Source organism: Ovis aries, chromosome 7 (assembly GCF_016772045.2).
Source record: "Ovis aries strain OAR_USU_Benz2616 breed Rambouillet chromosome 7, ARS-UI_Ramb_v3.0, whole genome shotgun sequence".
NCBI classification, from domain to species: Eukaryota; Metazoa; Chordata; class Mammalia; order Artiodactyla; family Bovidae; genus Ovis; species Ovis aries.
In genome coordinates, this window is record NC_056060.1 from 14,047,553 (window position 1) to 14,071,834 (window position 24,282).

The 24,282-nt window shown below is 39.9% G+C and overlaps 1 protein-coding gene across 11 annotated transcripts in view; it reads right to left on the reverse strand.

The window, feature by feature from the left end:
* AAGAB (alpha and gamma adaptin binding protein) overlaps positions 1–24,282 on the reverse strand; it is an 89,128-nt gene that overhangs the window by 62,876 nt on the left and 1,970 nt on the right. For all 11 annotated transcript variants that reach the window (XR_009601418.1, XR_009601420.1, XR_009601419.1 and 8 more), the window contains exons 2-4: positions 3,580–3,770; positions 3,353–3,449; positions 2,929–3,018 (exon numbers count right to left, since the gene is read on the reverse strand). Coding sequence is in view for 6 of the 11 variants with exons in the window: in XM_012180813.5 (XP_012036203.2) it covers positions 2,929–3,018; positions 3,353–3,449; positions 3,580–3,770 (378 nt within the window). In the remaining 5 variants the exon portion in view is untranslated. The remainder of the gene's footprint in view (positions 1–2,928; positions 3,019–3,352; positions 3,450–3,579; positions 3,771–24,282) is intronic.

Genomic DNA, 24,282 nt, shown 5'->3' on the forward strand with positions numbered 1-24,282 from the left:
TTATTAGCTACTTGATTAAGGGCAAATCGCTCATGCTATTCTCAAAGAAAAGTGGGGATAACATCACTCTGTGTACCTTTCCCATGGGACAGATGCACTGGAACTGATGATTCACTGGGGTAACCTTTGCCTGTAAACTGGAAACTCCTTGAAGGCAGGAGTCATGTCTGACTGAATTCATTATTCTCACTACTTAAACTAACATAGTGCCTAAAAGACAAGAGGCTTTTAAATACCATCCTACCAACCTAACAGAAATATAGGAAGGATTAAACCGGAAATACTCAACAAAGACAAGATTATCATCATCAGTGTTTAAATGAAGAAATAAAAGCTATGTTTATCTTAACTTTCAGTGATTCAAGTCTTGAAAGAATAACTAATACTTCAGATGATATATAACCAGGAGCCAAAAATATGAGAAGAAATAAAGAATTAGAATCAATAAGATTAATTTAGTATAAATAAAGATTAAGTCTCATATTGATGTTTGACTAATACATGCCAATAAACGAGAGGGTATATGTGGGAAATGATGAGGGTATATGGGATGAGGATACATGGGAAAAAACAATGAAGGTATATGGGAACAATACATGCCAATAAACAATGAGAGTATATGGAATAATACATGCCAATAAATGATGAGGGTATATGCAAACAATTGGCACTGAAACATTCTAGGAAGGTTTTAGTTAACTTACCTAAAGACAATATGTTGAAATCTACTTTTAAGCTCAGTTAGGGAATTCCCTGGCACTCCAGTGGTTAGGACCCCACATTCTCACTGCCACAGGCCAGGGTTCGATCCCTGGTCAGGGAACTAAGGGAGAAGGCAATGGCACCCCACTCCACTGATCTTGCCTGGAGAATCCCATGGATGGAGGAGCCTGGTAGGCTGCAGTCCATGGGGTCGCTGGGAGTCAGACATGACTGAGTGACTTCACTTTCACTTTTCACTTTCATGCACTGGAGAAGGAAATGGCAACCCACTCCAGTGTTCTTGCCTGAAGAATCCCAGGGATGGGGGAGCCTGGTGGGCTGCCGTCTATGGGGTCGCACAGAGTCGGACACAACTGAAGTGACTTAGCAGCAGCAGCAGCAGGGAACTAAGATCCTGCAAGCTGTGCAGCACAACCATAAAAAAAAAAAAAGAGTCCATATACAAGACACAAAATCATAATAAAGGAACAAAACTGAATAATTAAAAAAAAGATTATGCTGAATACAAGAACATTATTCACTATGGTTAATTTATGTTGATGTACAGCAGAAACCAGGCTTCACTGGTGGCTCAGATGGTAAAGAATCCACCTGCAATGAGGGAGACCTGGGTTCGGTCCCTGGGTTGGAAAGATCTCCTGGAGGAGGGCATGGCAAACCACTCCAGTATTCTTGCCTGGAGAATCCCCATGGACAGGGGAGCCTGGCAGGCTACATGGGGTCGCAAAGAGCTGGACACGACTAAGCGACTATGCACGCACACACACATAGCAGAAACCAACACAATACTGTATAGCAATTATCCTCTAATTAAAAATGAATAAATGTTTTTTAAAAAAGGAGCATTATCCAGACAAGGGGTAAGGGGGCAGCATAGCAAGACAGAGGAGCAGAGATTCCAAAATGAAAACAGATAAAGAAAATGACTCAAATGTTGATTCGCAAGGACAATAGGAAAAAGAGAACATTCTTGTGCCAGAAATAAGCAATCACACGCATGCTAGCATGTAAAACAGGGTACAAGTTTCAAGAATTCTAGAAAAACATGGAAGAGAAATTATACTTAATAATTTCCAATATTCTAAAAAATGTACAGGGAGAAAAATCAGCCTTTTTATTTCATTTTTGTCCTCTTTTTCTCTGGTGGGGCTTTATTCCTGAAGGTAACAACACTTTGGAAAAAATTCTAAGTCAGAATATAGAAAAGTGTTTCTTAATTTCTTTAAAAAAAAAAAAAAAAAGGTTTCACATAATGATTACTTTTAGCCTCTCTATGCACTTTAATTCAAGTTGGCTGCCCTACTTAGAATGTCTTTTGCAACAACTAGCATCTCCCCACCAGTCCTCTAGCTCTAAATCCAGTACCTTCTCTATTTCTTTCCCATGGATTAGCTTAAAAGTTCAAGTTCACAGTGCCAATGCATTCTTTGAACTTCTGAAGCAAAATAACCTCTTTGATCTCTGAAACACCATAGCACCATGATTTATATTTTTTATAATACTTAGGAAGTTCCATGTATTCAGTAATTTGTATACAAGTTGCATCTCTTGTACCAGATTATAAGGTTTTGGAGGCCAAAACTGCCTTATCTTGGTAGACTCCACAGTAGCTAGCACAGTTGTACTTGGAAGGAAAAATACGAGAAGAAGCATGGGGGAAGGGGAAAAAAGAGGGGAAAGAAATAGAAGGTCTAAAATACAGTAGAAGGAAGGTAAGTACAGAGTTACCACCCCCCAGGGGCAGGGAGACATTCTGTGTCTATTTGTGGTTTCAAACATCCAAAAGACATACAAATAGTACTGACATGCCCCCTAGGGTCCCTAGGCATTCAGCCTCAGGTTACTAGAAATTCAAAATAAGAAACATAAACTTTATAACTATCTATGAATTAGGCCAAACCCTCTTTTTTTTTGGCAGCAAAGAAAGGATACGAGATTGGGGAAATGACTGAGATTTAAGGTAGAAATCTCTATCCATAAGAAAAACAAACATGTCAAACATCCTAAAGTGGGTGGTAAAACCAAATCAATGGATTATTCGATCAACAGTCAGACTGCATCAATGGATTCTGCATAAATCTTTTCAAAAAGCTAGGGAAAAATACTGTGTTTTGAATATCACTTTGATTCTTCTTCCTTGAATTAAACTAATCTCTCATCTCTTAATACAAAATCTATGTTTTCTCCAGACATAAAAATACTTACCATCTTCCTCAGGCAACTCTTCCGGACTAAGTTCTACCAATTCAAAGCCATGTTTGATACACCACTCTTGAGCTTTCTGTCGATTCACACCTAAAATAACACGTGAAAGAGTCTTCATAAACAAATAAATAAATAAAACATGAATGTCGCTGCAACACTCTCCACAAAGTGTTAATCTCTAATGCCAATGTTATTCTAAAGGCATCCAAAACAAATTAATAAAAAGATGACTTTTCAAACCCCAAGTGTCCATTCTTAAAAAATTAAAATACTGCAAGAGAAAAAGCTGAAGATATTTTTGTAAGGTAGCACAATCATACAAGACATGCTGTTCATACAAGACATACTGCTCTGAGCTAAGGAAACCAATGTTTTGTTTACCAAGGAATGGCAAACATACGTACCGCCTACTGCTGTGCCTTACCGTTCTCAGATACTCTATCGCAAACCAAGATCATCACCTCAGGTAACCATGACTCTGCCAGAGGAAGCCAGGAGGAAACACTATCAAGACCACATTTCTAGAGGGATAAAAAATATACGAACAAAAACAGAAAAAGAGACATTAAGAGAACTCACAGAAAATGCAAAGGAGAAAGAAAAAGCACAAAATAATTTTTTATTCAAGGTCCAAGGAAAACAAAATCTTACTTGTGTGCTGTCAAAGTAAACCACAAATGCTTGGACAGACTCTGCAATCTCTGCGGTGACTAGAAATTTGTTTGGCACCACACACAGGTTGATATCTGCTGAGTAGTATTTATTATCGATGGTCCAGGGATAAAACCTCACAGCATCATCGGCAGTCACTTCCACAACAACATCTTCTGTTCCAAGAATATCTAAATGACACAACATTACCATGGAAAGTGCAAAATCAATATACACTGGTCAAGCTTCTCAGAAAAATACCATAGTAAAAAGGCATTTACTTCTGCTACTTCTCTTTAGGCAAGGATTTCGAAGTTTTCAAAGCAGATCCCATTTATTATGCTATTTTCTTCTTTGATAATTTGACTGTAATAGTGACATAATTTAATTCAATTAATTGGCATTTTTCTCTAAGAATACAAAAACTAGGGAATTCCCTGAAGGTCCAGTGGTTAGGACTCTATGCTTCCAATGCAGGGGACATGGGTTCAATCCCTGGTCAGGGAGTTAAGATACTTCATGCCACCTGGCGCAGCCAAAAAGAGAAAATGAAAGCTACTGTGACCAGATTAGATAGTACTAGAGCACAAAACAGTCGTCTAATGAAACACCCACTAAAGGGCGTGTGGAAGAGAAAATCTAACAGTTACATTTATTTTATTGCTTACATACTTCATGGCAGCTGAAAGACTAAGAAAAGTCAAGAATATTTAACTATTCTGTACTCAATGCAAGCTAAAAGGAAGGTGGCAGCAAGGCTAACCATTAACAAAATGGAAGGGCTACACACAGTCCCTACACCAAACGCTGGCACATTAACTAATAAAATAAAAGAATGGATACTGATGAATGGCCCCATTCCATTTATATTCAGCCTTGTTAGAGTCTTTGGAAGCCAATTCAAATTCTTGTTGACAAAGATACTTTTGGCAAATGTTAATATAAAAGAGCCAAGAATATTAAATGATTTAGGAGAGAACCGAATCTTTCAGAAATCCATGTATAGTAAGGGTATAACTTTCAAAATTCTTCGAGTAAAAGCCAAGTCAATGATGAACAAATACAGCTGTGGTCATGGGACCACTGGAGCATTCTGCTTCTATAAAGTCATGTGATATTTAGAACCAGAAGAGACACCAGAAATTGTTCTAACCCAAACTCCCATCTCTCATACCCAAATCTACACAGATGTAGGAAATGAACTTAGAGATCTAAAATGGCATGCCACTAACTGGGTTATTATAAGAATATACGGCAAAATGTCCACAAACTCCTTTTTAATACATACTAAGATGAACATACATATGAGCCTCCAGGTGGCTCAGTGGTAAAGAATCTGCATGAAACGCAGGAGATGGAGGTTTGATCTCTGGGTCAGGAAAATCCCCTGGAGAAAGAAATGGCAACCCAGTCTAGTATTCACGCCTGGAAAATTTCAAGAACAGAGGAGCCTGGCAGGCTATATAGTCCATGGAGTTGCAAAAAGAGTCGGATATGACTTAGCGACTAAAACAACAAGATGAAGATATAAAATATTCCTCAAGGAAAGAACAAAGCAGGAGGCATAACCCTCCTAGACTTCAGACAATATTACAAAGCTACAGTAACCCAAAGGGAAAGGCACTGGCATAAAAATAGGCATATGGATCAATGGAACAGAATAAAGAGCCCAGAAATAAATCCACACAACTACGGTTAATTAATCTTTGACAGATGGCAAGAATGTACAATGGAGAAAAGACAGTCTCTTCAGCAAGTGGTACTAGTCTCTTCAGTCACATGCAAATCAATGAAGTTAAAACACACCCACACACCATTCACAAAAATAAACTCAATGACTTACAGCTGCAAATATAAGACACCATAAAACTCGTAGAAGAGAACACAAGCAAAACACTCTCTGACATAAACCATAAATGTTTTCTTAGATCAGCCTCAGTTCAGTTCAGTCGCTCAGTTGTGTCCGACTCTTTGTGACCCCATGGACTGCAGCATGCCAGGCCTCCCTGTCCATCACCTCCCGGAGTTTACCCAAACCCATGCCCGTTGAGTCAGTGATGCCATCCAACCATCTCATCCTCTGTCATCCCCTTCTCCTCTCGCCTTCAACCTTTCCTAGCATAAGGGTCTTTATCAATGAGTCAGCTCTTTGAAATAGGTGGCCAAAGTATTGGAGTTTCAGTTTCAACATCAGTCCTATCAATGAACATTCAGGACTGATTTTCTCGGATAGACTGGTTGGATCTCGTTGCAGTCCAAGGAATTCTCAAGAGTCTTCTCCAACACCACAGTTCAAAAGCATCAATTCTTTGGCACTCAGCTTTCTTTATAGTTCAACTCTCACATCCATACATGACCACTGGAAAAACCATAGCCTTGACTAGACGGACTTTTGTTGGCAAAGTAATGTCTCTGCTTTTTAATATGCTGTCTAAGTTGGTCATAACTTTCCTTCCAAGGAGTAAGCGTCTTTTAATTTCATGGCTGCAGTCACCATCTGCAGTGATTATGGAGCCCCCTCAAAAAACATCTGACACTGTTTCCATTGTTTCCCCATCTATTTGCCATGAAGTGATGGGACTGGATGTCATGATCATAGTTTTCTAAATGTTGAGCTTTAAGCCAACTTTTTCACTCTCCTCTTTCACTTTCATCAAGAGGCTCTTTAGTTCATCTTCACTTTCTGCCATAAGGGTGGTATCTGCATATCTGAGGTTATTGATATTTCTCCCAGCAATCTTGACTCCAGCTTGTGCTTCATCCAGCCTAGCGTTTCTCATGATGTACTCTGTACATAAGTTAAATAAGTAGGGTGACAATATACAGCCTTGACATACTCCTTTTCCTATTTGGAACCAGTCTGTTGTTCCACGTCCAGTTCTAACTGCTGCTTCCTGACCTGCATACAGATTTCTCAAGAGGCAGGTTAGGTGGTCTGGTATTCCCATCTCTTCCAGAATTTTCCAGTTTATTGTGATCCACACAATCAAAGGCTTTGGCATAGTCAATAAAGCAGAAATAGATGTTTTTCTGGAACTCTCTTGCTCTTTCAATGATCCAGAAGATGTTGGCAATTTGATCTCTGGTTCCTCTGCCTTTTCTACAACCAGCTTGAACATCTGGAAGTTCACGGTTCATGTATTGCTGAAGCCTGACTTGGAGACTTTTGAGCATTACTTTACTAGCATGTGAGATGACTGCAATTGTGCGGTAGTTTGAGCATTTTTTGGCATTGCCTTTCTTTGGGATTGGAATGAAAACTGACCTTTTCCAGTCCTGTGGCCACTGCTGAGTTTTCCAGATTTGCTGACACATTGAATGCAGCACTTTCACAGCATCATCTTTTAGGATTTGAAATAGCTCAGCTAGAATTCCATCACCTCCACTATCTTTGTTCACAGTGATGCTTCCTAAGGCCCACGTAACTTCACATTCCAGGATGTCTGGCTCTAGGTCAGTGACCACACCATCGTGATTATCTGGGTCATGAAGATCTTTTTTGCACACTTCTGTGTATTCTTGCCACCTCTTCTTAATATCTTCTGCTTCTGTTAGGTCCATACCATTTCTGTCCTTTATTGAGCCCATCCTTGCATGAAATGTTGCCTTGGTATCCCTAATTTTCTTGAAGAGATCTCTAGTCTTTCCCATTATATTGTTTTCCTCTATTTCTTGCACTGATCACTGAAGAAGGCTTTCTTATCTCTCCTTGCTAGTCTCTGGAACTTTGCATTCAAATGGGTATATCTTTCCTTTTCTCCTTTGCTTCTTGCTTCTCTTCTATTCACAGCTATTTGTAAGACCTCCTCAGATAGCCATTTTGCTTTTTTTGCATTTCTTCGATCAGTCTACCAAGGCAATAGAAATAAAAGCAAAAATAAACAAATAGGACCTAATCAAACTTACAAGCTTTTGTACAGCAATGGAAACCATAAATAAAACTAAAAGACAGCCTATGGACTTAGAGAAAATATTTGCAAATTATGCAACTGACAAGGGCTTGATTTCCAAAATACACAAACAGTTCATATAAATCAATAACAAAAAAACAACCCAATCAAACAATGGGCACAGGACCTAAACAGATACTTCCCCAAAGAAAACACACAGATTGCAAACACATAAAAAGACGCTCAACATCATTAATTATTAAGAAAAATGCAAATCAAAACTACAATGACCAGCATTAAAAAGGCTGTATATTACAAATGCTATAGAGGGTATGGAGAAATGGGAACCCTCCTGCACTGTTGGGAGGAATGTAAGTTGGTGCAGCTACTATGGAAAACAGTATGGAGTTTCTCAGAAAATAAAAATAGAATTACCATAGGATTCAGCAATCCCACTCTTAGATATCTACCCAGACAAAACTATAATTTGAAAAGATACATGCACCCCTATGCTCATAGCCACACTATTCTCAACAACCAAGACATGGAAACAATCTAAATGTCTGTCGACAGATGAATGGATTAAGAAGACGTGGTGTGCCGGGGTCCAGCCCCGGCGGATCCAGGGTGATTCGAAGGTGGGGGGACGGAGTCGGCGTCTTTGGAAAAATACATATTTAATCACAGATAGAGAGAGATTAGAAACGGATAGTGTAGTAGGAAGATTAGTGGAGAAAAAGAGGCTGAATAACTTGGATTACGTGGAATAGCATCCATGCTCCAGATGGGAATTCAGCCAGAAAAACGGGAGCAAGAAAGAAGCGACATGGGGGAATCAGTCTTTCCGGAAACTGATCCGATTTCTTTATTTTTGGGTTTGCTTATATACCTTTTGTTACACATAGGGATGAATACAGAGTCACGTGGGGGTCAGCAGTCCTGACCTTTGTCAAAATCAGGTGCTTCACATAAATGTATAAAAAAAAAGGTCTTAGGGATATTACATCATCTTCAGGCCATGAGTGAGACCTGCTTACATTTTATGATCCTTTCTTTCTGATAACCAAAAAACTTATTTTTTCCAAGGGTGTTTTTTCTTAAACGAGGCACCACCCTCCAAATAAAGTTACATTCCTATAGGGTGAGGGTGTAGTGAGTTACAATCAAGAAAGGAATTTATTCAACCCAAGGTTAACATGATTAATCTTAAAGGTTAATACTTATTTCTCCTATATGCTTAAAGGTTAATACTTATTTCTTCCTATATGCTAGTTATATTCATTAAAAGGGTAGGGAACATGGAGATTTAGCAGCAAACATCAGCCCAACAAATGAAAATCCTTTCACCAATGCTCCCCTTAAGATCTATTTAGTCTTAAGATATGATAAAGTTACATTCTTACACAGCAAGGACACAGTGATATATAACAAAGTACAGTGATCTATTACAAAAGAGAAAATCCATTAACTCAAAAAGTCTAGTATTGCTAACATCAAAAACTACCATATTTCCTTTGCTATATTCCAAATACATTGATTAATATATTCCCAAGTGCCTAAGGATATGGAGGCCTGGCGGCAATCATTGACTCAACAAGAAGAAAAAGTCCTATGCTAATTAAGACTCTCAAAATACTCCAAAACTCTGTGCTGTTTATGGCTGAGAGGTAGTAAACAATCATGTGCCTAGTGGCGGCAGTAAGGATAATCCTGTCACACAAGCTAGTCTGTCAGCAGAGAGGTTTGACCTGAGACATCCTTGTCCCACCCAGAGCAGGGAATTAGTAGCCATTATTGACACAACAAATGAAAAAACCCTTCACCAATATAATTCCTAACCAACACACTATACTAATAATTTCCAACTCCCCAAAAGAATTCGCCTTTAATAAGTCTAAAACATCTCGTGCCTCTCAGGTTAGGAGGCTGTAGACAATCACCTGTGGCCGGACAAACCTATACAGGTGGGCTAGATAACCTTCAGAGGAGTCCGTAAGCTGAAACACTCTTGTCACGCCCAGGAATTTTTATTGCTTTGGAGCTGCACGTTTACTCCTTCTCCGAGAGAAACGGTTATCGGGGAGAGCCCCCCGTAAAGTCAGAGGTGTAGGTGAGAGCATAAAACAGACTCTGGTTTTGGGGTAGATGCTCGGGAACAGGGGGTTTCCTGAGGCTTGATCACGCCTTTGCGTATGCCAAGCCTCCTTCCTCATGACCTTTGCCATGGGCGGAATTCCTCACGCTGGCCCCCGGCAGTGGTGCATAATACAATGGAACTCAAGCATTAAAAAAAATGAAATGATGCCATTTTCAGTAATATGGAGGGACTAGAAATGATCATACTAAATAATTCATGAAAAGAGACCAATACCATATAATATCACTCGTGCAAATTCTAAAATATGATACAAATGGGGGAGGTGGGAAAGAGAGGGACTGGGAGTTTAGGATTAGCAGGTGCAAACTATTATATATAGGATGGATAAAGAAGGTTCTACTCATAGCACAGGGAACTATATTCCATATTCTCTGATAAACCATAATAGAAAGGATTATGAAAAATAATATATATATATATATATCTTGAGAGTCCCTCGGACTGCAAGGAGATCCAACCAGTCCATTCTAAAGAAGATCAGTCCTGGGTGTTCTTTGGAAGAAATGATGCTAAAACTGAAACTCATGCGTACGTTGGCCACCTCATGCAAAGAGTTGACTCACTGGAAAAAGACTCTGATGCTGAGAGGGACTAGGGGCAGGAGGAGAAGGGGACGACAAAGGATGAGATGGCTGGATGGCATCACCGACTGGACAGACATGAGTTTGAGCAAGCTCCGGGAGTTGGTGATGGGCAGGGAGGCCTGGCGTGCTGCAGTTCATGAAGTCACAAAGAGTCGGACACGACTGAGCAACTGAACTGAACTGATATATGTATAACTGAATGACGCTGCTGTACAGCAGAAGTTAACATCATAAAATCATCTATACTTGAACAAAATAAATTTTAAAAAATATTCCTCAAACTCACAATTAGCAGGACACAGAAAACTAGAAGTTACATTTAAAATGCCAGACGTAGGATTATATATATTTGGGACACTGCCATAGTTTCTGCTCAACAAAGATATGTAGAGATTACTTAGTTCCCAAACTGCTAGGAATAACATATAATATATAAAGCAAATATGTGCGAACAGGCATTCTTTCATTAGCAAACTTCATCATGTGGTTATTAAGAACTGGAGTGCTGAAAACAAAACTTTTTAATTATAAAAAATTAAATTTCAAATAAATTTAGGAATTTACCTTTGCCATAAGGCACATTTTGAAACTAACTCCTAAAATTTTTCACCAAAAGTAGAATTGTTATTCTCACATTAACAGAAGGTCTGTGCCACTATTTGAAAATCAGAGTTTACCTTATCTCTTTAAGAAATCAGTAGTTCTTTCTGCTCAATTTCTATCTCAAGTTATAATCTTTTATTAATTATCAATAATGCCACAGTGGTCCCATAACAGACATTATGACAAGCACAGTTAAGAAATAAGCAGCAGGAAGAACACATAAGTTACTAAAATCAAAGATTCTGCTTTCATATAAATGTCTTGCAGAAAAAAAAAAAACAAAGAACTCTTAGATCAAAGTCAATGTTGCATCCAAAACTAACATTTCAAACTTCAAGCAGGTGGTATAGCAATATGCCAATAAAAGCACACATGGAAGAACGCAAACTGAACCAAGGGGTGTAGCAAAAAAAAGCATAAACTGATTTTTTTTAAGGGTAAGACAAGCCACCATATGCAATCAGTCTTCATTCATGGGTAATTTTTTAAAATAATGAATTGACTTGTTTTTTCAAACTGGGGAAGCTAAAGGAGTACAGTGATGAACTTACTGTTGTTAAGGGGAAGCAGAAGGAGCCGGGGACCAGTATTCCTACCAGCACCGCTACAGCCGGTTCTTGATATTTCCTAGATTGGTTGTAGTGTCAGACACTGGAATACAATGTGGATTACATTTTTTTTCCAATCAGTGTCTTCAACTAACATGAAAAAATTAAATCAATGAGGATGTCATATATTTCACAAACTGCAATACAAAATATTTGGATCCATTTAAGGATGGTTCATTTTGTTAATAAATGTCTAGAACACAAGAGGACAATGTGTTACTCAGTGCTCCTAAAATTCCAATTACATATTGTCACTGATTTTCAAACAAGAAGGTATTTACTTAACACGAAGAAAGAAGTTATTTCTTTCTCTTTTCTCTACACTGGTTCTTTCTCTTTTCTCTACACTGGAGAAGGCAATGGCACCCTACTCCAGTACTCTTGCCTGGAAAATCCCATGCGCGGAGGAGCCTGGTGGGCTACAGTCCTTGGGGTCGTGAAGAGTCGGACATGACCAAGCGACCTCACTTTCACTTTTCACTTTCATGCATTGGAGAAGGAATGGCAACCCACTCCAGTGTTCTTGCCTGGAGAGTCCCAGGGACGGCAGAGCCTGGTGGGCTCCTCTCTCTGGGGTCGCACAGAGTCGGACACGACTGAAGCAACTTAGCAGCAGCAGCAGCAGCACCAATAAGCTGGAAAAATGAATTTCACCTTTCAAAGATTTAGGAGCTGAGTGGGTTTTTTTGTTTTGTTTTCATTCTCTGTGCTGCCTAAAACAACTTGATGGCTCAATTTACTTATCAGATTTTTTTTCAACATGTTATGTCTCATCTGATACTTTCAGCAAGGCTGCATATGGGCTTTATCATCACATCTGTGCCGTATTAGAACTAGAGACAGAAAAGTGAAGACCGGCTCATTCTAGTTATCATCATCAATATCATAATGCAGGGTTTAATTTAAAAAATGTAAATGTCTACACTAAGCATAGCTTTTCTCCTTCATCTTTTATATTTGGTTTCAAGTGTTCAATGAGTTTATTCTTTTCCAAATTAAAGCAAAAACCACTCAAATGCACTAAGAGTTTATGGAAATGGTCAGTATAATTCACTCATTTCCAGATAAGAAAACTGACAACCAAAAAAAAAAAAAAAGCCACCTGCCTAACAGGAGCAGAGCCTAAACCAGAATCCAGGTCACCAGCATCTCTCCTACTCCACTGTGGTCATCACACACCACAATATTTAGCATCTGAGCTAAGTCACATTCAGTGTCTAACAGCCACAAGCTAAAATCAACTGTGCGCCTAAGTATCCTCTGCCTTTTCATGAAAACCAAAAACAACAGCCAGAATGAGGATACCCAAAGACATGAGAGGTACAACTAACCCATCAGAAAACTGTCTACGGGTTTGGGTATTTATATGTCAAAAATGAGTCACAGTGATCTTGTGGGAGTTTTTTGCCAGACAGACTTCCTAGAAAAACCTGCCATGGTCTCTCTTCTTTGCCCTACACGCACGCTAGGTTGCTTCAGTTGTGTCTGACTCTTTGTGACCCCATGGACTGTAGCCCCCCAGGCTCCTCCGTCCAAGGGATTCTCCAGGCAAGAACACTAGATTGAGTTACCATGCCCTCGTCCAGGGGATCATCCCAACCTAGGGATCAAACCCGTGTCTCTTAACACCTCCTTCATTGTCTGGAGGGTTCTTTACCACAAGCGCCAGCTGGGAAGCCCTGCTCCCTGGGAAGCCCTGCACTTGACTGGATTTTGATGGAGTCAAAATGATGCACAAACGCAATCAAGAGCAGCTTCTCGCTCCTCCTGGAGGATGGTGGCCTGTCTCACACACACTGTCGGCAGCCACCCGGTGGAGCTGTAACACATCATTTTTTAAGAGACAAATACTAGGTGATTAATTGCTGGGTCTGTTACTACAAATGGTTTCACAGCTTAAAACAGTTAATTCGCAATGCTTTTAGATGAGAAGTTAAATGTCAAATCGGTTCCAGTAGCAGGTATAAACATTTCCCCCAGCTTTAAGCACAGTATAAATCTCCCTCCCTGGTTGAGAAACTTATGCAGCCATCATTTCTCCAGAAGCTCCTACTTATTTCTCACTTTGGGGGGGAATTTATTTCCCCTACAGTCCCTCCCACACGGGAAGTCAGTGAAGAGATTCAAGAGTTGAAGACAACTATAAGCCAAAGAAGTTTCAGGCCAGCAACTCAAAGACTCCTTCTTCTATCTTGCCCCTCTGTGTACTACTTCCCATCTTTTCTGATGTTCCTTCCCTCAGAAAAAAGTATAAATTTGAAAAGGAATCATGAAAGAAAGGAGGCAAGTAGCTTTCTGTGGTTTAGAATCAATCAGAGGTTAATATTCTCTTTATAGTGAACTAAGAAGCAGACTGCAGATTCAAGGCAAATTTCTCAAGCAGCACAAATATCCAATTTCAAACACACATACATATAAACATAACCTCTACCTTACTCCTTTTCCTCTATCTACTCCAGCCAAAAGAGACCAAATCAGTGCACTCAAGCAACTGATACTCTCTTAGATTATTCCTGTCTCCTTCAGTCGGACAATTAAAGACACTTTTAATACCAGCAGAATTAACGGGCACTTAATTAATCATGATATTCTTTGCGAAGAGTCGTCCAGTAGTTAAATCATATTTTCTATGCCTTGAGGGAAGTGGTAGCTACCATTTCAAGCCAAGATGATCCTTCCAGAAAGCAGTACTCTTCTGAGAATACAGTTAGTTTTATTCTTCCTCACGGACCTGAAACTGCCTTTGCAGCTGAGGATTGTAATCTCCACCCCCAACACCAGTGCCTTTCATGGTACACACTACTCTGGGGACCCACAGTTGCTTCCCTTTCCCTTTGAGATGACAGTACTACTAACCTGAAAAGGCCAGGAAAAGGAGACAGCACAGACCTAGGGTCAGAGGGACCTGTATCTGAATGCCAGACATGGGTGAGAACGACAAATTAACCTCTCTGTGTGTCAGCTCCTCGCCTGCAACAGGAGACAAAAACACTCCTCAAAGGGAGTGTTAAAGATTAAATAAAAGGACGCACAAGAAGCCCAGGCGGGCACCGGGCACAGAGCAGGCCCGCAGTCAAATCCAAGTCGTCCTCCTCAGCTCAGCTCCTGCACATGTGAGAGCACTCCTGACTCTAAGAGGCCAAGCTACGCTGCACTGAGGAGAGTGGGTAAGAAACATTAGTTAGGAAGTAACCACCTCCCTTAAGCCGCCCGGGCCCCTCCCTCCCCAAAGTCAGCCTTCTTGAATTTTTCTTTTCCACTGTTACTGTGCAGACTGAGACAGAAGAGAAAGCAATTAGGAAAATTACAGGAGGCAGCGGAGTCTGACGTCAGCTGAAGGGCAAAGCAACCATTATGATAGAAAAGAATTGAGCAAAATGTGATTCGGGAACATACATGACAGCCAGGGCTTTCATTAACCAGCGAGGAGGAAAGCCAGAAATCTTTAAAAATCATCACGGCTCCGTGCCCTTGCAACCAGTGACCATTTCATAACCACAATTTCAGGAGAACGTTGCATAAGGCGGGTGCTGCTCTGTCAAGAACTGTAGCCGTCGTTAACCACCAGATGATTCCCCAATCACTAGGAGCAGCTCACACTGCTGCAGTGGAGAGGGCCTTTGGCGTCTGTGTGCCATTTAAAGGTTAAAACTGCAAGGTTAGGGCTGGGACTTTACAGAGACAAATGTCGGGAAATTCTTATCTGTGATTCTCTGAGTAATCATCCTGCAGCCTCCTGGTGCAGATAAATGCAACATCCGTCTGCGTGTAGATGACAGCTCCATCAGTGGAGCAGTAGTAAGTGGCTGAGAAGAGGAACTGGACTGAGTTAAAGCAATATATGCCTGCTTTAACAAGAGTGCAGCGATTCTGGTTTGCTCACAACACTTAATTACGTCTTCCTCACACACTCCTCTCTGGTCACTCTCTAAAGTTCCATTTCCATATGCTTTGGGGCTTTCTGTATCACAGCGGAAGTTTTAAAAGTGGAAGCAGAGGAAACCCAACTCAGTCCTCCTCCTTTTCCTTAAGTTCACTTTCTTCCAATACCCATCTGGACACGGTTACCACATCTTCAGGTTAAAATAACTGGGACAGTTAGCGAGTTTGGGATGGACAAGTCCACACTGCTATATTTAAAACGGATAACCAACAAGGACCTATTCTATAGCACAGGGAACTCTGCCCAATGTTATGCTGCAGCCTGGATGGGACAGCAGCTTGGGGGAGAATGGATACATATGTATGGCTGAGACCCTTTGCTGTCCAACTGAAACCATCACAATGTCATTTATCAGCTACACCCCAATATAAAATTTAAAAGCTAAAAAAAAAAAAAAAACCACCTAGGGGTGGGGGTGTCTCTGCTTGCCCATGAAAGAGCAATATGCACAAAAGAACATAAAGACGCTGGCAGGTAGGGGAGAGAGATTATGGAGAAGTGCCTTAGGAGGACCAAGGAAGAACCACTAAGTTTCATGGGCTTCTTGCAAAGACCACTTTATCAATGCCGGTGGCACAGCTGACAGACAAGTCCTACTTATATTTGGGGAAAGGAGGGGACTTCTCTGAATTCCATTCCTCTTCTCAGAGTTTGAGATACACATCTAAAGCAGTGATTCTTTACTGGGAGATGATCGTGTCAACACCTGGAGACATTTTTGGCTGTCACAACTAGGGGGACGCTACTGGCCCCTAGTGGGCAGAGGCCAGGAATACAACGCATGGGACAGCCCCACACAACAGGGAACTGCTCGGTCCAAAACGGCAACACTGCTAATGTTCAGAAACCCTAATTTAAAGCAAAAGAACTCGTGGTTCTGACTTAACTGTATTCATGAAACAAAATAGAAGTTGTGGAAGGCACACCTGGTTTTATTCTTTCTTACAGAACTGAAGCTAGACCTTTTACAGCCAGGCACAGTAACCTCCCACCCCAGACATAAATGCCATTCATTTGCATCTGATCAAAAACCTATCTTAAAAGTATTCTTTAATTCTTTTAACCGTAAAAACTATCTGGCAATTAATCTTAGATGTTTTGAAAATAATTTATAAATGGTGGTTTTCTGAAGAACACATAAGCCTGAACAGGACAATTATGAGATGAAAATAATTTTTATACTCAAATGGTAATGTTCATAAACAAATCAGCATCACATAATAAAACCTCACACCAAAAATACTGATGTCAGCTCAATTTGACAACAGAATCTGCAGCAGATGTTAACTGATTCTGAAAGAAGGTAAACATAAAGATGAACCTCCCAAAACACAATAAATTCAATGAAGAACATTTATTCTGTAGTCCTGGTATGCATGCATTGAAAATAAGCTTGGTCCAATGAAAAACATTACAAAGGTAACAGACCCAACATCCCAGTACCCAAAGGTTCTTCAAAACAGGTTAAAATCATAACTGGACAACACACAGTCAAAGGATCATAGAAAAAGAAAACTAAGATATCAGTAAATTGGACTTCATCAAAACTTAAAATTTCTGCATTTCAAGATACCATGAAGAAAACCAAATGATAAGCCACAGAAAGGGAGAAGACAGTCACAAATTACATACATGATAAGGAATTTGTATCTAGGATACATAAAGTACTTACAAATTCATTAAGAAGATGATAAAGGTTTTTTTAATGGGAAAAAAGCAAGATATGGAAACAACCCAAGTGCCCATCAACAGACAATTGGCTTACAAAGATGTAGTATACATATATAATGGAATATTACTCAGCCATAAAAAAGAATGAAATATTGCCATTTGCAGCAGCATAGACAGGCCTAGAGAATATTACACTCAGTGAAACCAGAGGAAGACAAATATTATACAATATAACTTATATGTGGACTCAAAAAATAATAACAAATCTATATACAAAACAGAAATAGACTCATAGACATAGAAAACAAACATGGTTACCAAAGCAGAGAGAGGGAAAAGAAATTAGGAGTACAGGACTAACAGATACAAACTACTATACATAAAATAGATAAGCAACAAGATAGCACAGGGAATTATATTCAATATCTTATAATAACCTATAGTGGAAAATTATCTGAAATATATATATATAACTGAATCACTTTGCTGTTGTTTAACACAACATTGTATTGTAATTCAACTATACTTCAATTTTTTTTTAATGAGCAAAAGATGTGAATAAACTTTTGACCAAAGATATATGAATGGACTATATACACATGAAAAGATTCTCAACATCGTCAGTTACTAAGAAAATGCAAATTAAAACCACAACGAGACACTACCTCACTCCCACTAGAATGAAATTGAAAATACTAATTGGAAATACAAACAAACACAACTGTTGTCAAAAATGTGGAGAAACGGAAACTCTCATACATCTTCCCCAGTGGCTCAGAGGTAAAGAATCCACCTGCAGTGCAGGAGATGCGGGTTGATCCCCAGGTCAGGAGGATCCCTGCAGAAGGAAATGGCAACCCACTCCAGTCATCTTGCCTGGGAAATCCCACAGATTGAGAAACCTGGCAGGCTGCAATCCCTGCGGTCGCAAAAGTCGAACATGACTAAGAGATTAAACAACACCACACACTGCTGATGGGAAAGGTAAAATGGTACCGCCACTCTGGAAAAGTCCAGCAGTTTCATAAAAGAATACAAGTTTCTTAGAAAGTCCACAACGGCATTCATATTATTATTATTCATAGCATTTGTTCATAATAGCCAAAAACTGGAAGCAACCGAATGTCTACCAACTGATGAACAGGTAAACAAAATGTGACCTAGCCATACAATGGAATATCAAGTACATGCTACAACAGGGATGAATCTCAAAAAGATCAAGCTAAGTCAAAGAAGCCAGGCACAAAAGACCACATATTGCATGATTCCTTTTATATACAATGTCCAGAAAGGGCAACTGTATAGTGGTGGGAGGTATATTAGTGGCTGCGCAGAGCTGGGGCTGGGAATGAGGAATGACTGCAAACAGTTAGGTTTTCTTCCAGGACAAGAGGAATGGCCTACACTTAAAAACAGGTGGATTTTACAGCATTTAAATTACACCCCAATAAAGGGGCTTGGAAGAAAATCACGGAAACTGGGCGATAATGCTCTCACTTTATGGATAAGGTAGGTGGCCGAGGCACAGGATTTAGACGCTGAGAACAACGACAGCACATGCAAAGACAGTTAAGTATCTGTGGGATGAAAAATTAACCTGCTTAAAGTCAGGTAGCCAGGAAGTGGGTAGAACTCAGTGCTCAATTCACAAATGTTTTCCCCACAAAAGTCCTAAAAACCCCAGCAGACTTCAGACAGAATGGTAATTCTCTTACATCAGCATAACAGTGTTATTCCCAAATGATCCTGCTCATTTTTCTGCTCTGAGCATACTGATTTTGATTCAGGTACAATACTACTTTACCCCTGTGTAGAACCAGCTTTCAGGTCTATGTACAAAATTAAACCCTAAATAGGTCATTTGTTACTGAACCTGAAACATCACAAAGGCTCTTTAAGAGTTCCACAGCAATCCTCTCTGTCTTAATATACCTTAGTCTTGCTTCTTGGATAAGTAATTATCAGGGAAATGTTTGTGCACTGGCTCCAACATAAACACAATGTCATGTCCAGGATTCTCATTCTTGCCAGACATATTTAAAACAATTTTCATACTTATAGCTTTAAAAAAAAATGGTTTCATATCAGATTTCATTATTTATTGAGTGTTACTATTTGCTAAAAAATTATTCAGGGCAAAAGGCAGCAAGTTGTTTAAATCAAATGACAACTGCATATGTTCTGGATGTTTTTACCTTTTGCTGCGCAAAAATAAGCCATTGAGTGGCCCAGAAAGAAAGGTCTGAGTTTTGACACACTCAGTTCTCCAGGAAGATGCAGTACTCTCAGTATCATGAACGGTTTTGTGCACCACAGTCTGATGCGCAACACTTCCCCACTGCTGTTCTCCTCCTGCTCCCCAACCTCCGTTACTGGGAAGACAAACACCTTATAATCATTTAACTCATCCACAATGGCTAAAGGATTAGTCAAGCACTTCATACAAATTCTCTACTCAATGGCTTAAAAAAACAAATTGGGCAACAACAGAGGCATTTTCATTTATTACTTAACTTACCATAGTTCATCTACTAAGGCTCCAACTATCACAAAAGAAAAGATATAAACTTATTTTGAACCATGAAAGTTCTCAATGTCGTAGTAAAATCTTCTGTAATTTCTCCTGTCCCTCAATTCACCTTGAAGACAGACAGCTCTGGTCACCAGAAAGTTCGTATTTCATACACACAAAAGATAGAATTGAATCTTGGCTCCCCAACTTTTATGGCCTAAACAAACTTAGAAAATCACAATCTCTTTGAGCTTTAATTTTACATACACCTATACACACACAGACACACAGAAAGATAATATGAACGTGTTTTAAGTCCCCTTTGAGTCTGGAGAGGATGTGAACTTATATTTAATCTTAAGGTTGATGACTTAATATTCCTCACTCAATAAAGATAAAAATCTTGAGCCTTCTCTTAATGTTATTTGAAAATTAAATATATTAAGCATTATAGTTGAAAACAAATCAAAGTTCCTCCACTACCATTTGAAATCATCCTCATGGGAAATTTTCCTGGCCCAATCTTTCTTCCTTTGAGGAAAATACAGACTTGGAAATACACAATCCAATCAAAGGCAGAGTTCTCCTACCACAACAAAATAAGCAACTTTGTTTAAGCAAAAATTATTACTTATTCCCCGAGTAAACTAAAGGCTCCATTCAGAATACCTCCAGCTGCTACAGGAAAACCCAAATTAGAAGTCACAAGCTCCTATCCCTATTCTGTTGATAGATAACATTGGCTACGTTGTATAATAGCCCCTTCCCCGAACTAGGAATGTTCTGTTTGGTAAATTACTTTAAGATCTTCTGTAAACTGTAGGAGTCTGACAGACCTAGAACAAACTCCCAGTTTCACAGAATGAATGCTTCCAAATGCAGCAGTGGGCAGCCTGATGGCCAGCTTTGCCTGTGTAATTCCCCAAAGTCTAGTTTCTCCATCTTATAATTGAGCTACCCGGTTCCACAGCTGTAGAAACCTGAGGACCAGCAGGTTGTTTCCAGGGTAAAAATCCATCTGAATTCCAAATACAAAACGTCAGATTCTTTATTACAAGTGAAGTGTCTACTGCAACTTTAAAATGGGGCTTGATTTTTCAGTTTTCAAAAGATAAACATGAAAAAAAAAGTATTATATAAACTTTGATGTTTTTGAACTGTGGCGCTGGAGAAGACTCTTCACAGTCCCCTGGACTGCAAGGAGATCCAACCAGTCAATCATCAAGGAGATCAGTCCTGAATATTCACTCGAAGGACTGAGGCTGAAGCTGAAACTCCAATACTTTGGCCACCTGATGAGAAGAACTGACTCACTGGAAAAGACCCTGATGCTGGGAAAGATTGAAGGCAGGAGGAGAAAGGGACAACAAAGGATGAGATGGTTGGATGGCATCACCAACTCAATAGACATGAGTTCGAGCAAGCTCCAGCAGTTGGTGATGGACAGGGAAGCCTGGCGCGCTGCAGTCCATGGGGTCACAAAGAGTTGACGATGACTGAGCGACTGAACTGAATTATATAATCTAACATAAAAATAACCAATACTTAGAATTTCACATTTAGAAGGGAACATCATGCTGTTGGACATGATGTGGAACAACCCTTTAATTTTAATGTTAATTTTATATATCAGAACTGACTAATATATACCATGTGTGTACTATGGGTTCCCTCCATTGAGGGGAAAAAAATCCAGACACTGTTAAAGACTATTAGGCATGCACATACTCTATTTAAAATACAGATGCTTTGGGCAATGATTTCTTTTTTTCCCTTCACTCAGAATTAAGACTTCAACCATTCTAAATGGAAATGCCAGCATATTTTAAAACCTTCTTTTAGAGTTAATCTCTCTTCAATGCAACCACCTTAAATTTTAAATAATTCTGATTGTTGAGGAATTTCAACATATTTCATTTGCACAGCCCATGCACACAAATCCCGAAACAGAACATATCCTCCACACTTGGTACTTTAGCAATCTAGGCAACTCACCAAGTACTTCTGAGCCACAGTTTATTCATTTTTAAAATTCAAATTTTCTGACTTTGTTAATTCACGGGGATACAAGAACCAAACTGAATTATGTGAAAACATGTTTGGGAAGAGTTATTGATATACATAAAAATGCTTGATTTTAAGATCTCCAAATTCCCACATTTCACAGGAAGAAAAAAATTTTGCTCCAAAAGTTTAGGTGTAGAACCTAAATGGCTTACAGTTGCTAAATATGCATTACATATATTAAAACCAAATGGGATTTTTCGATCGAAAGTTCCTTCTAGGAAAGTAAAATAAGATGTTAAGACTTAGGTATCTACTAATACATTTAATATTTTCACAGGTGGAGCATGCACTTTGACCACATCCTTCCTGAAGACAGGAATAGTCTCTCAGCCATCATTTTAGCTACAGTAACTGGCTTCCCTGGTGGTTCAGTGGTAAAGAATCTACCTGCCAGTGTAAGAGACACCGGTTGGACCCCTAGATTGGAGGTTGGACCCCTAGATTGGAAAGATTCCCTGGATAAGGAAATGGCAACCCACCCCAGTATTCTTCCTTGAGAAATGCCATGGACAGAGGAGCCTGGCGGCCTACAGTCCCTGGGGTCGCAAAAAAGTCGGACACGGTTTAGTGACTAAACAACAAACCGGCACACAGACTAGCTCCGTTCTTAGTATCAGAATACACTTTTCCAGAATAAAAGTAAAATGTTCGTGTAAACATGTGTGAGGTGGAAAGAGGTCTGGCCTGGAGGTACAGACACTTGCTCTCACACCACATATAGCCTTGTACAAGCATCAGGAACCTTCATTCCCCTTTAAAAATCTACAACGGTAATGCCCCTTTTATCTAATGTCAGATACCTACCCAGAAAACTGCACATAAGGCCCCTGAGTGACAAAATGAAAAAAGCTTCTCACAAAGTCCATACCTTACCTATAGTGGTGGCAAACTGATTTTTATTTCATGAATACTTATAATAAACTTGGTTATTTGGTTAAGAAATATTTTCCATTGTTGGCTAAAAGCAATGAAATAGAGCAAATATTGAAGGAAAGAAACTGGAGAAACCCTAAATGTTCTCCTTCCTAATGCATGGAAGGAAACCAAATCTTCCCAAAAAGGTAAATTCAGATTCAGTCCAAAACCATACTATGGCTTAATGTCACTGAACACTTAATGAAAAGTCATTCATTATGGTAGTCTCCATCTTTTATGCCAAACTTAGATTCAAACTGTGATGACTCCATCTTTAAGTATAAAACAGAATCAAAACTCAGCAAATACTACATTCTAATGTTACCATGGTTACCCAAATCATTAACCTGGGTAAAATCTCTCTTTTATGGTTCACTTTTCCTTACTCAACTAATCTCTTCATCAATTGTTCTTATTTTTCACTATAAAACACTAATGGAACCACAAAGAAAAGGTTGTCTAATTTTAACCAACATAGAAGCTAAGAAACATTTTATATACAGAAATAAAGTGGATTGTTTTACAGGATTTATTTCATTTCCAACGATGCTAATATATTTTAAAGTACAGTATTATCATTCACCAACTACAGGTAATCAGCTCCTTCAAGAAATGACTGTGTCTGCAAATTCTTAAACTGTTAGGGGAAACACCAACAGAAACTGCCTGCCCTGGGCAGGTAAGATAGTACCACTTGCAAGCTTATCTTAGGACAGCAGGTCCTGATAAGGAATGCATAACTAACAAAATAGCACCACTGGAAGAATTGAGGAAAGGTCAAGAGAAGAGAGGAGACTCCAGTCCATATGTACTCTTGCCTGGAGAATCCCACGGATGGAGGAGCCTGGTAGGCTGCGGTCCATGGGGTTGCTAAGAGTCGGACGCGACTGAGCAACTTCACTTTCATGCACTGGAGAAGGAAATGCAACCCACTCCAGTGTTCTTGCCTGGAGAATCCCAGGCACGGGGGAGCCTGATAGGCTGCCATCTATGGGGTCGCACAGAGTTGGACACGACTGAAGTGACTTAGCAGCAACTTAGCAGCAAAAGGAGAGAGGAGACTCCAGTCCATATGTCCTACCCACCTCCCAGAATCCTCCGCGCTGGAAGCCATCTTCACTAAGCCGTGCACTCGCCACCGGGAAGGACGCCAAGTCAGAAAAGACTGGCCAGAGACAACCTGGAAACTGATTCCATTATCATGACACACAAGACTATGAGCCACGTGGCAAAGCAGCTCTGCTGGGTCCCCTTACCCTGCAGTTCTCTGCCGTTCTCTGCCCAGGTGAAGTCACTCAGTCGTGTCTGACTCTTTGCAACCCCATGAACTATAGCCCCCCAGGCTCCTCCATCCATGGGATTCTCCAGGCAAGAATACTGCAGTGGGTTGCCATTTCCTTCTCCAGGGGATCTTCCTGACCCAGGGATCAAACCCAGGTCTCCTGCATTGCAGGCAGACGCTTTAACCTCTGAGCCACCAGGGAAGCCCCTTCCCAATGAAGTCTGTAGATTTGCCAGCATGTGTGTCTCCTCTTGACAATTCATTTTTCTGAGTGTTAGACAAGAGCCCACTCTCGGGCCCTGGAAGGGGACCCCTTCCTGCAACGAAAGCACGTGATAGCCACAAGAAAACTTAATACTTTCAAGACTGACTTTGAAAGGACTTTTATATATCAGTAATGGAAATCAAAATGCACACACCAAGAAGCTTAAGAATTCTGAACAAATTCTAATACCTTCTCTAGATGTCAT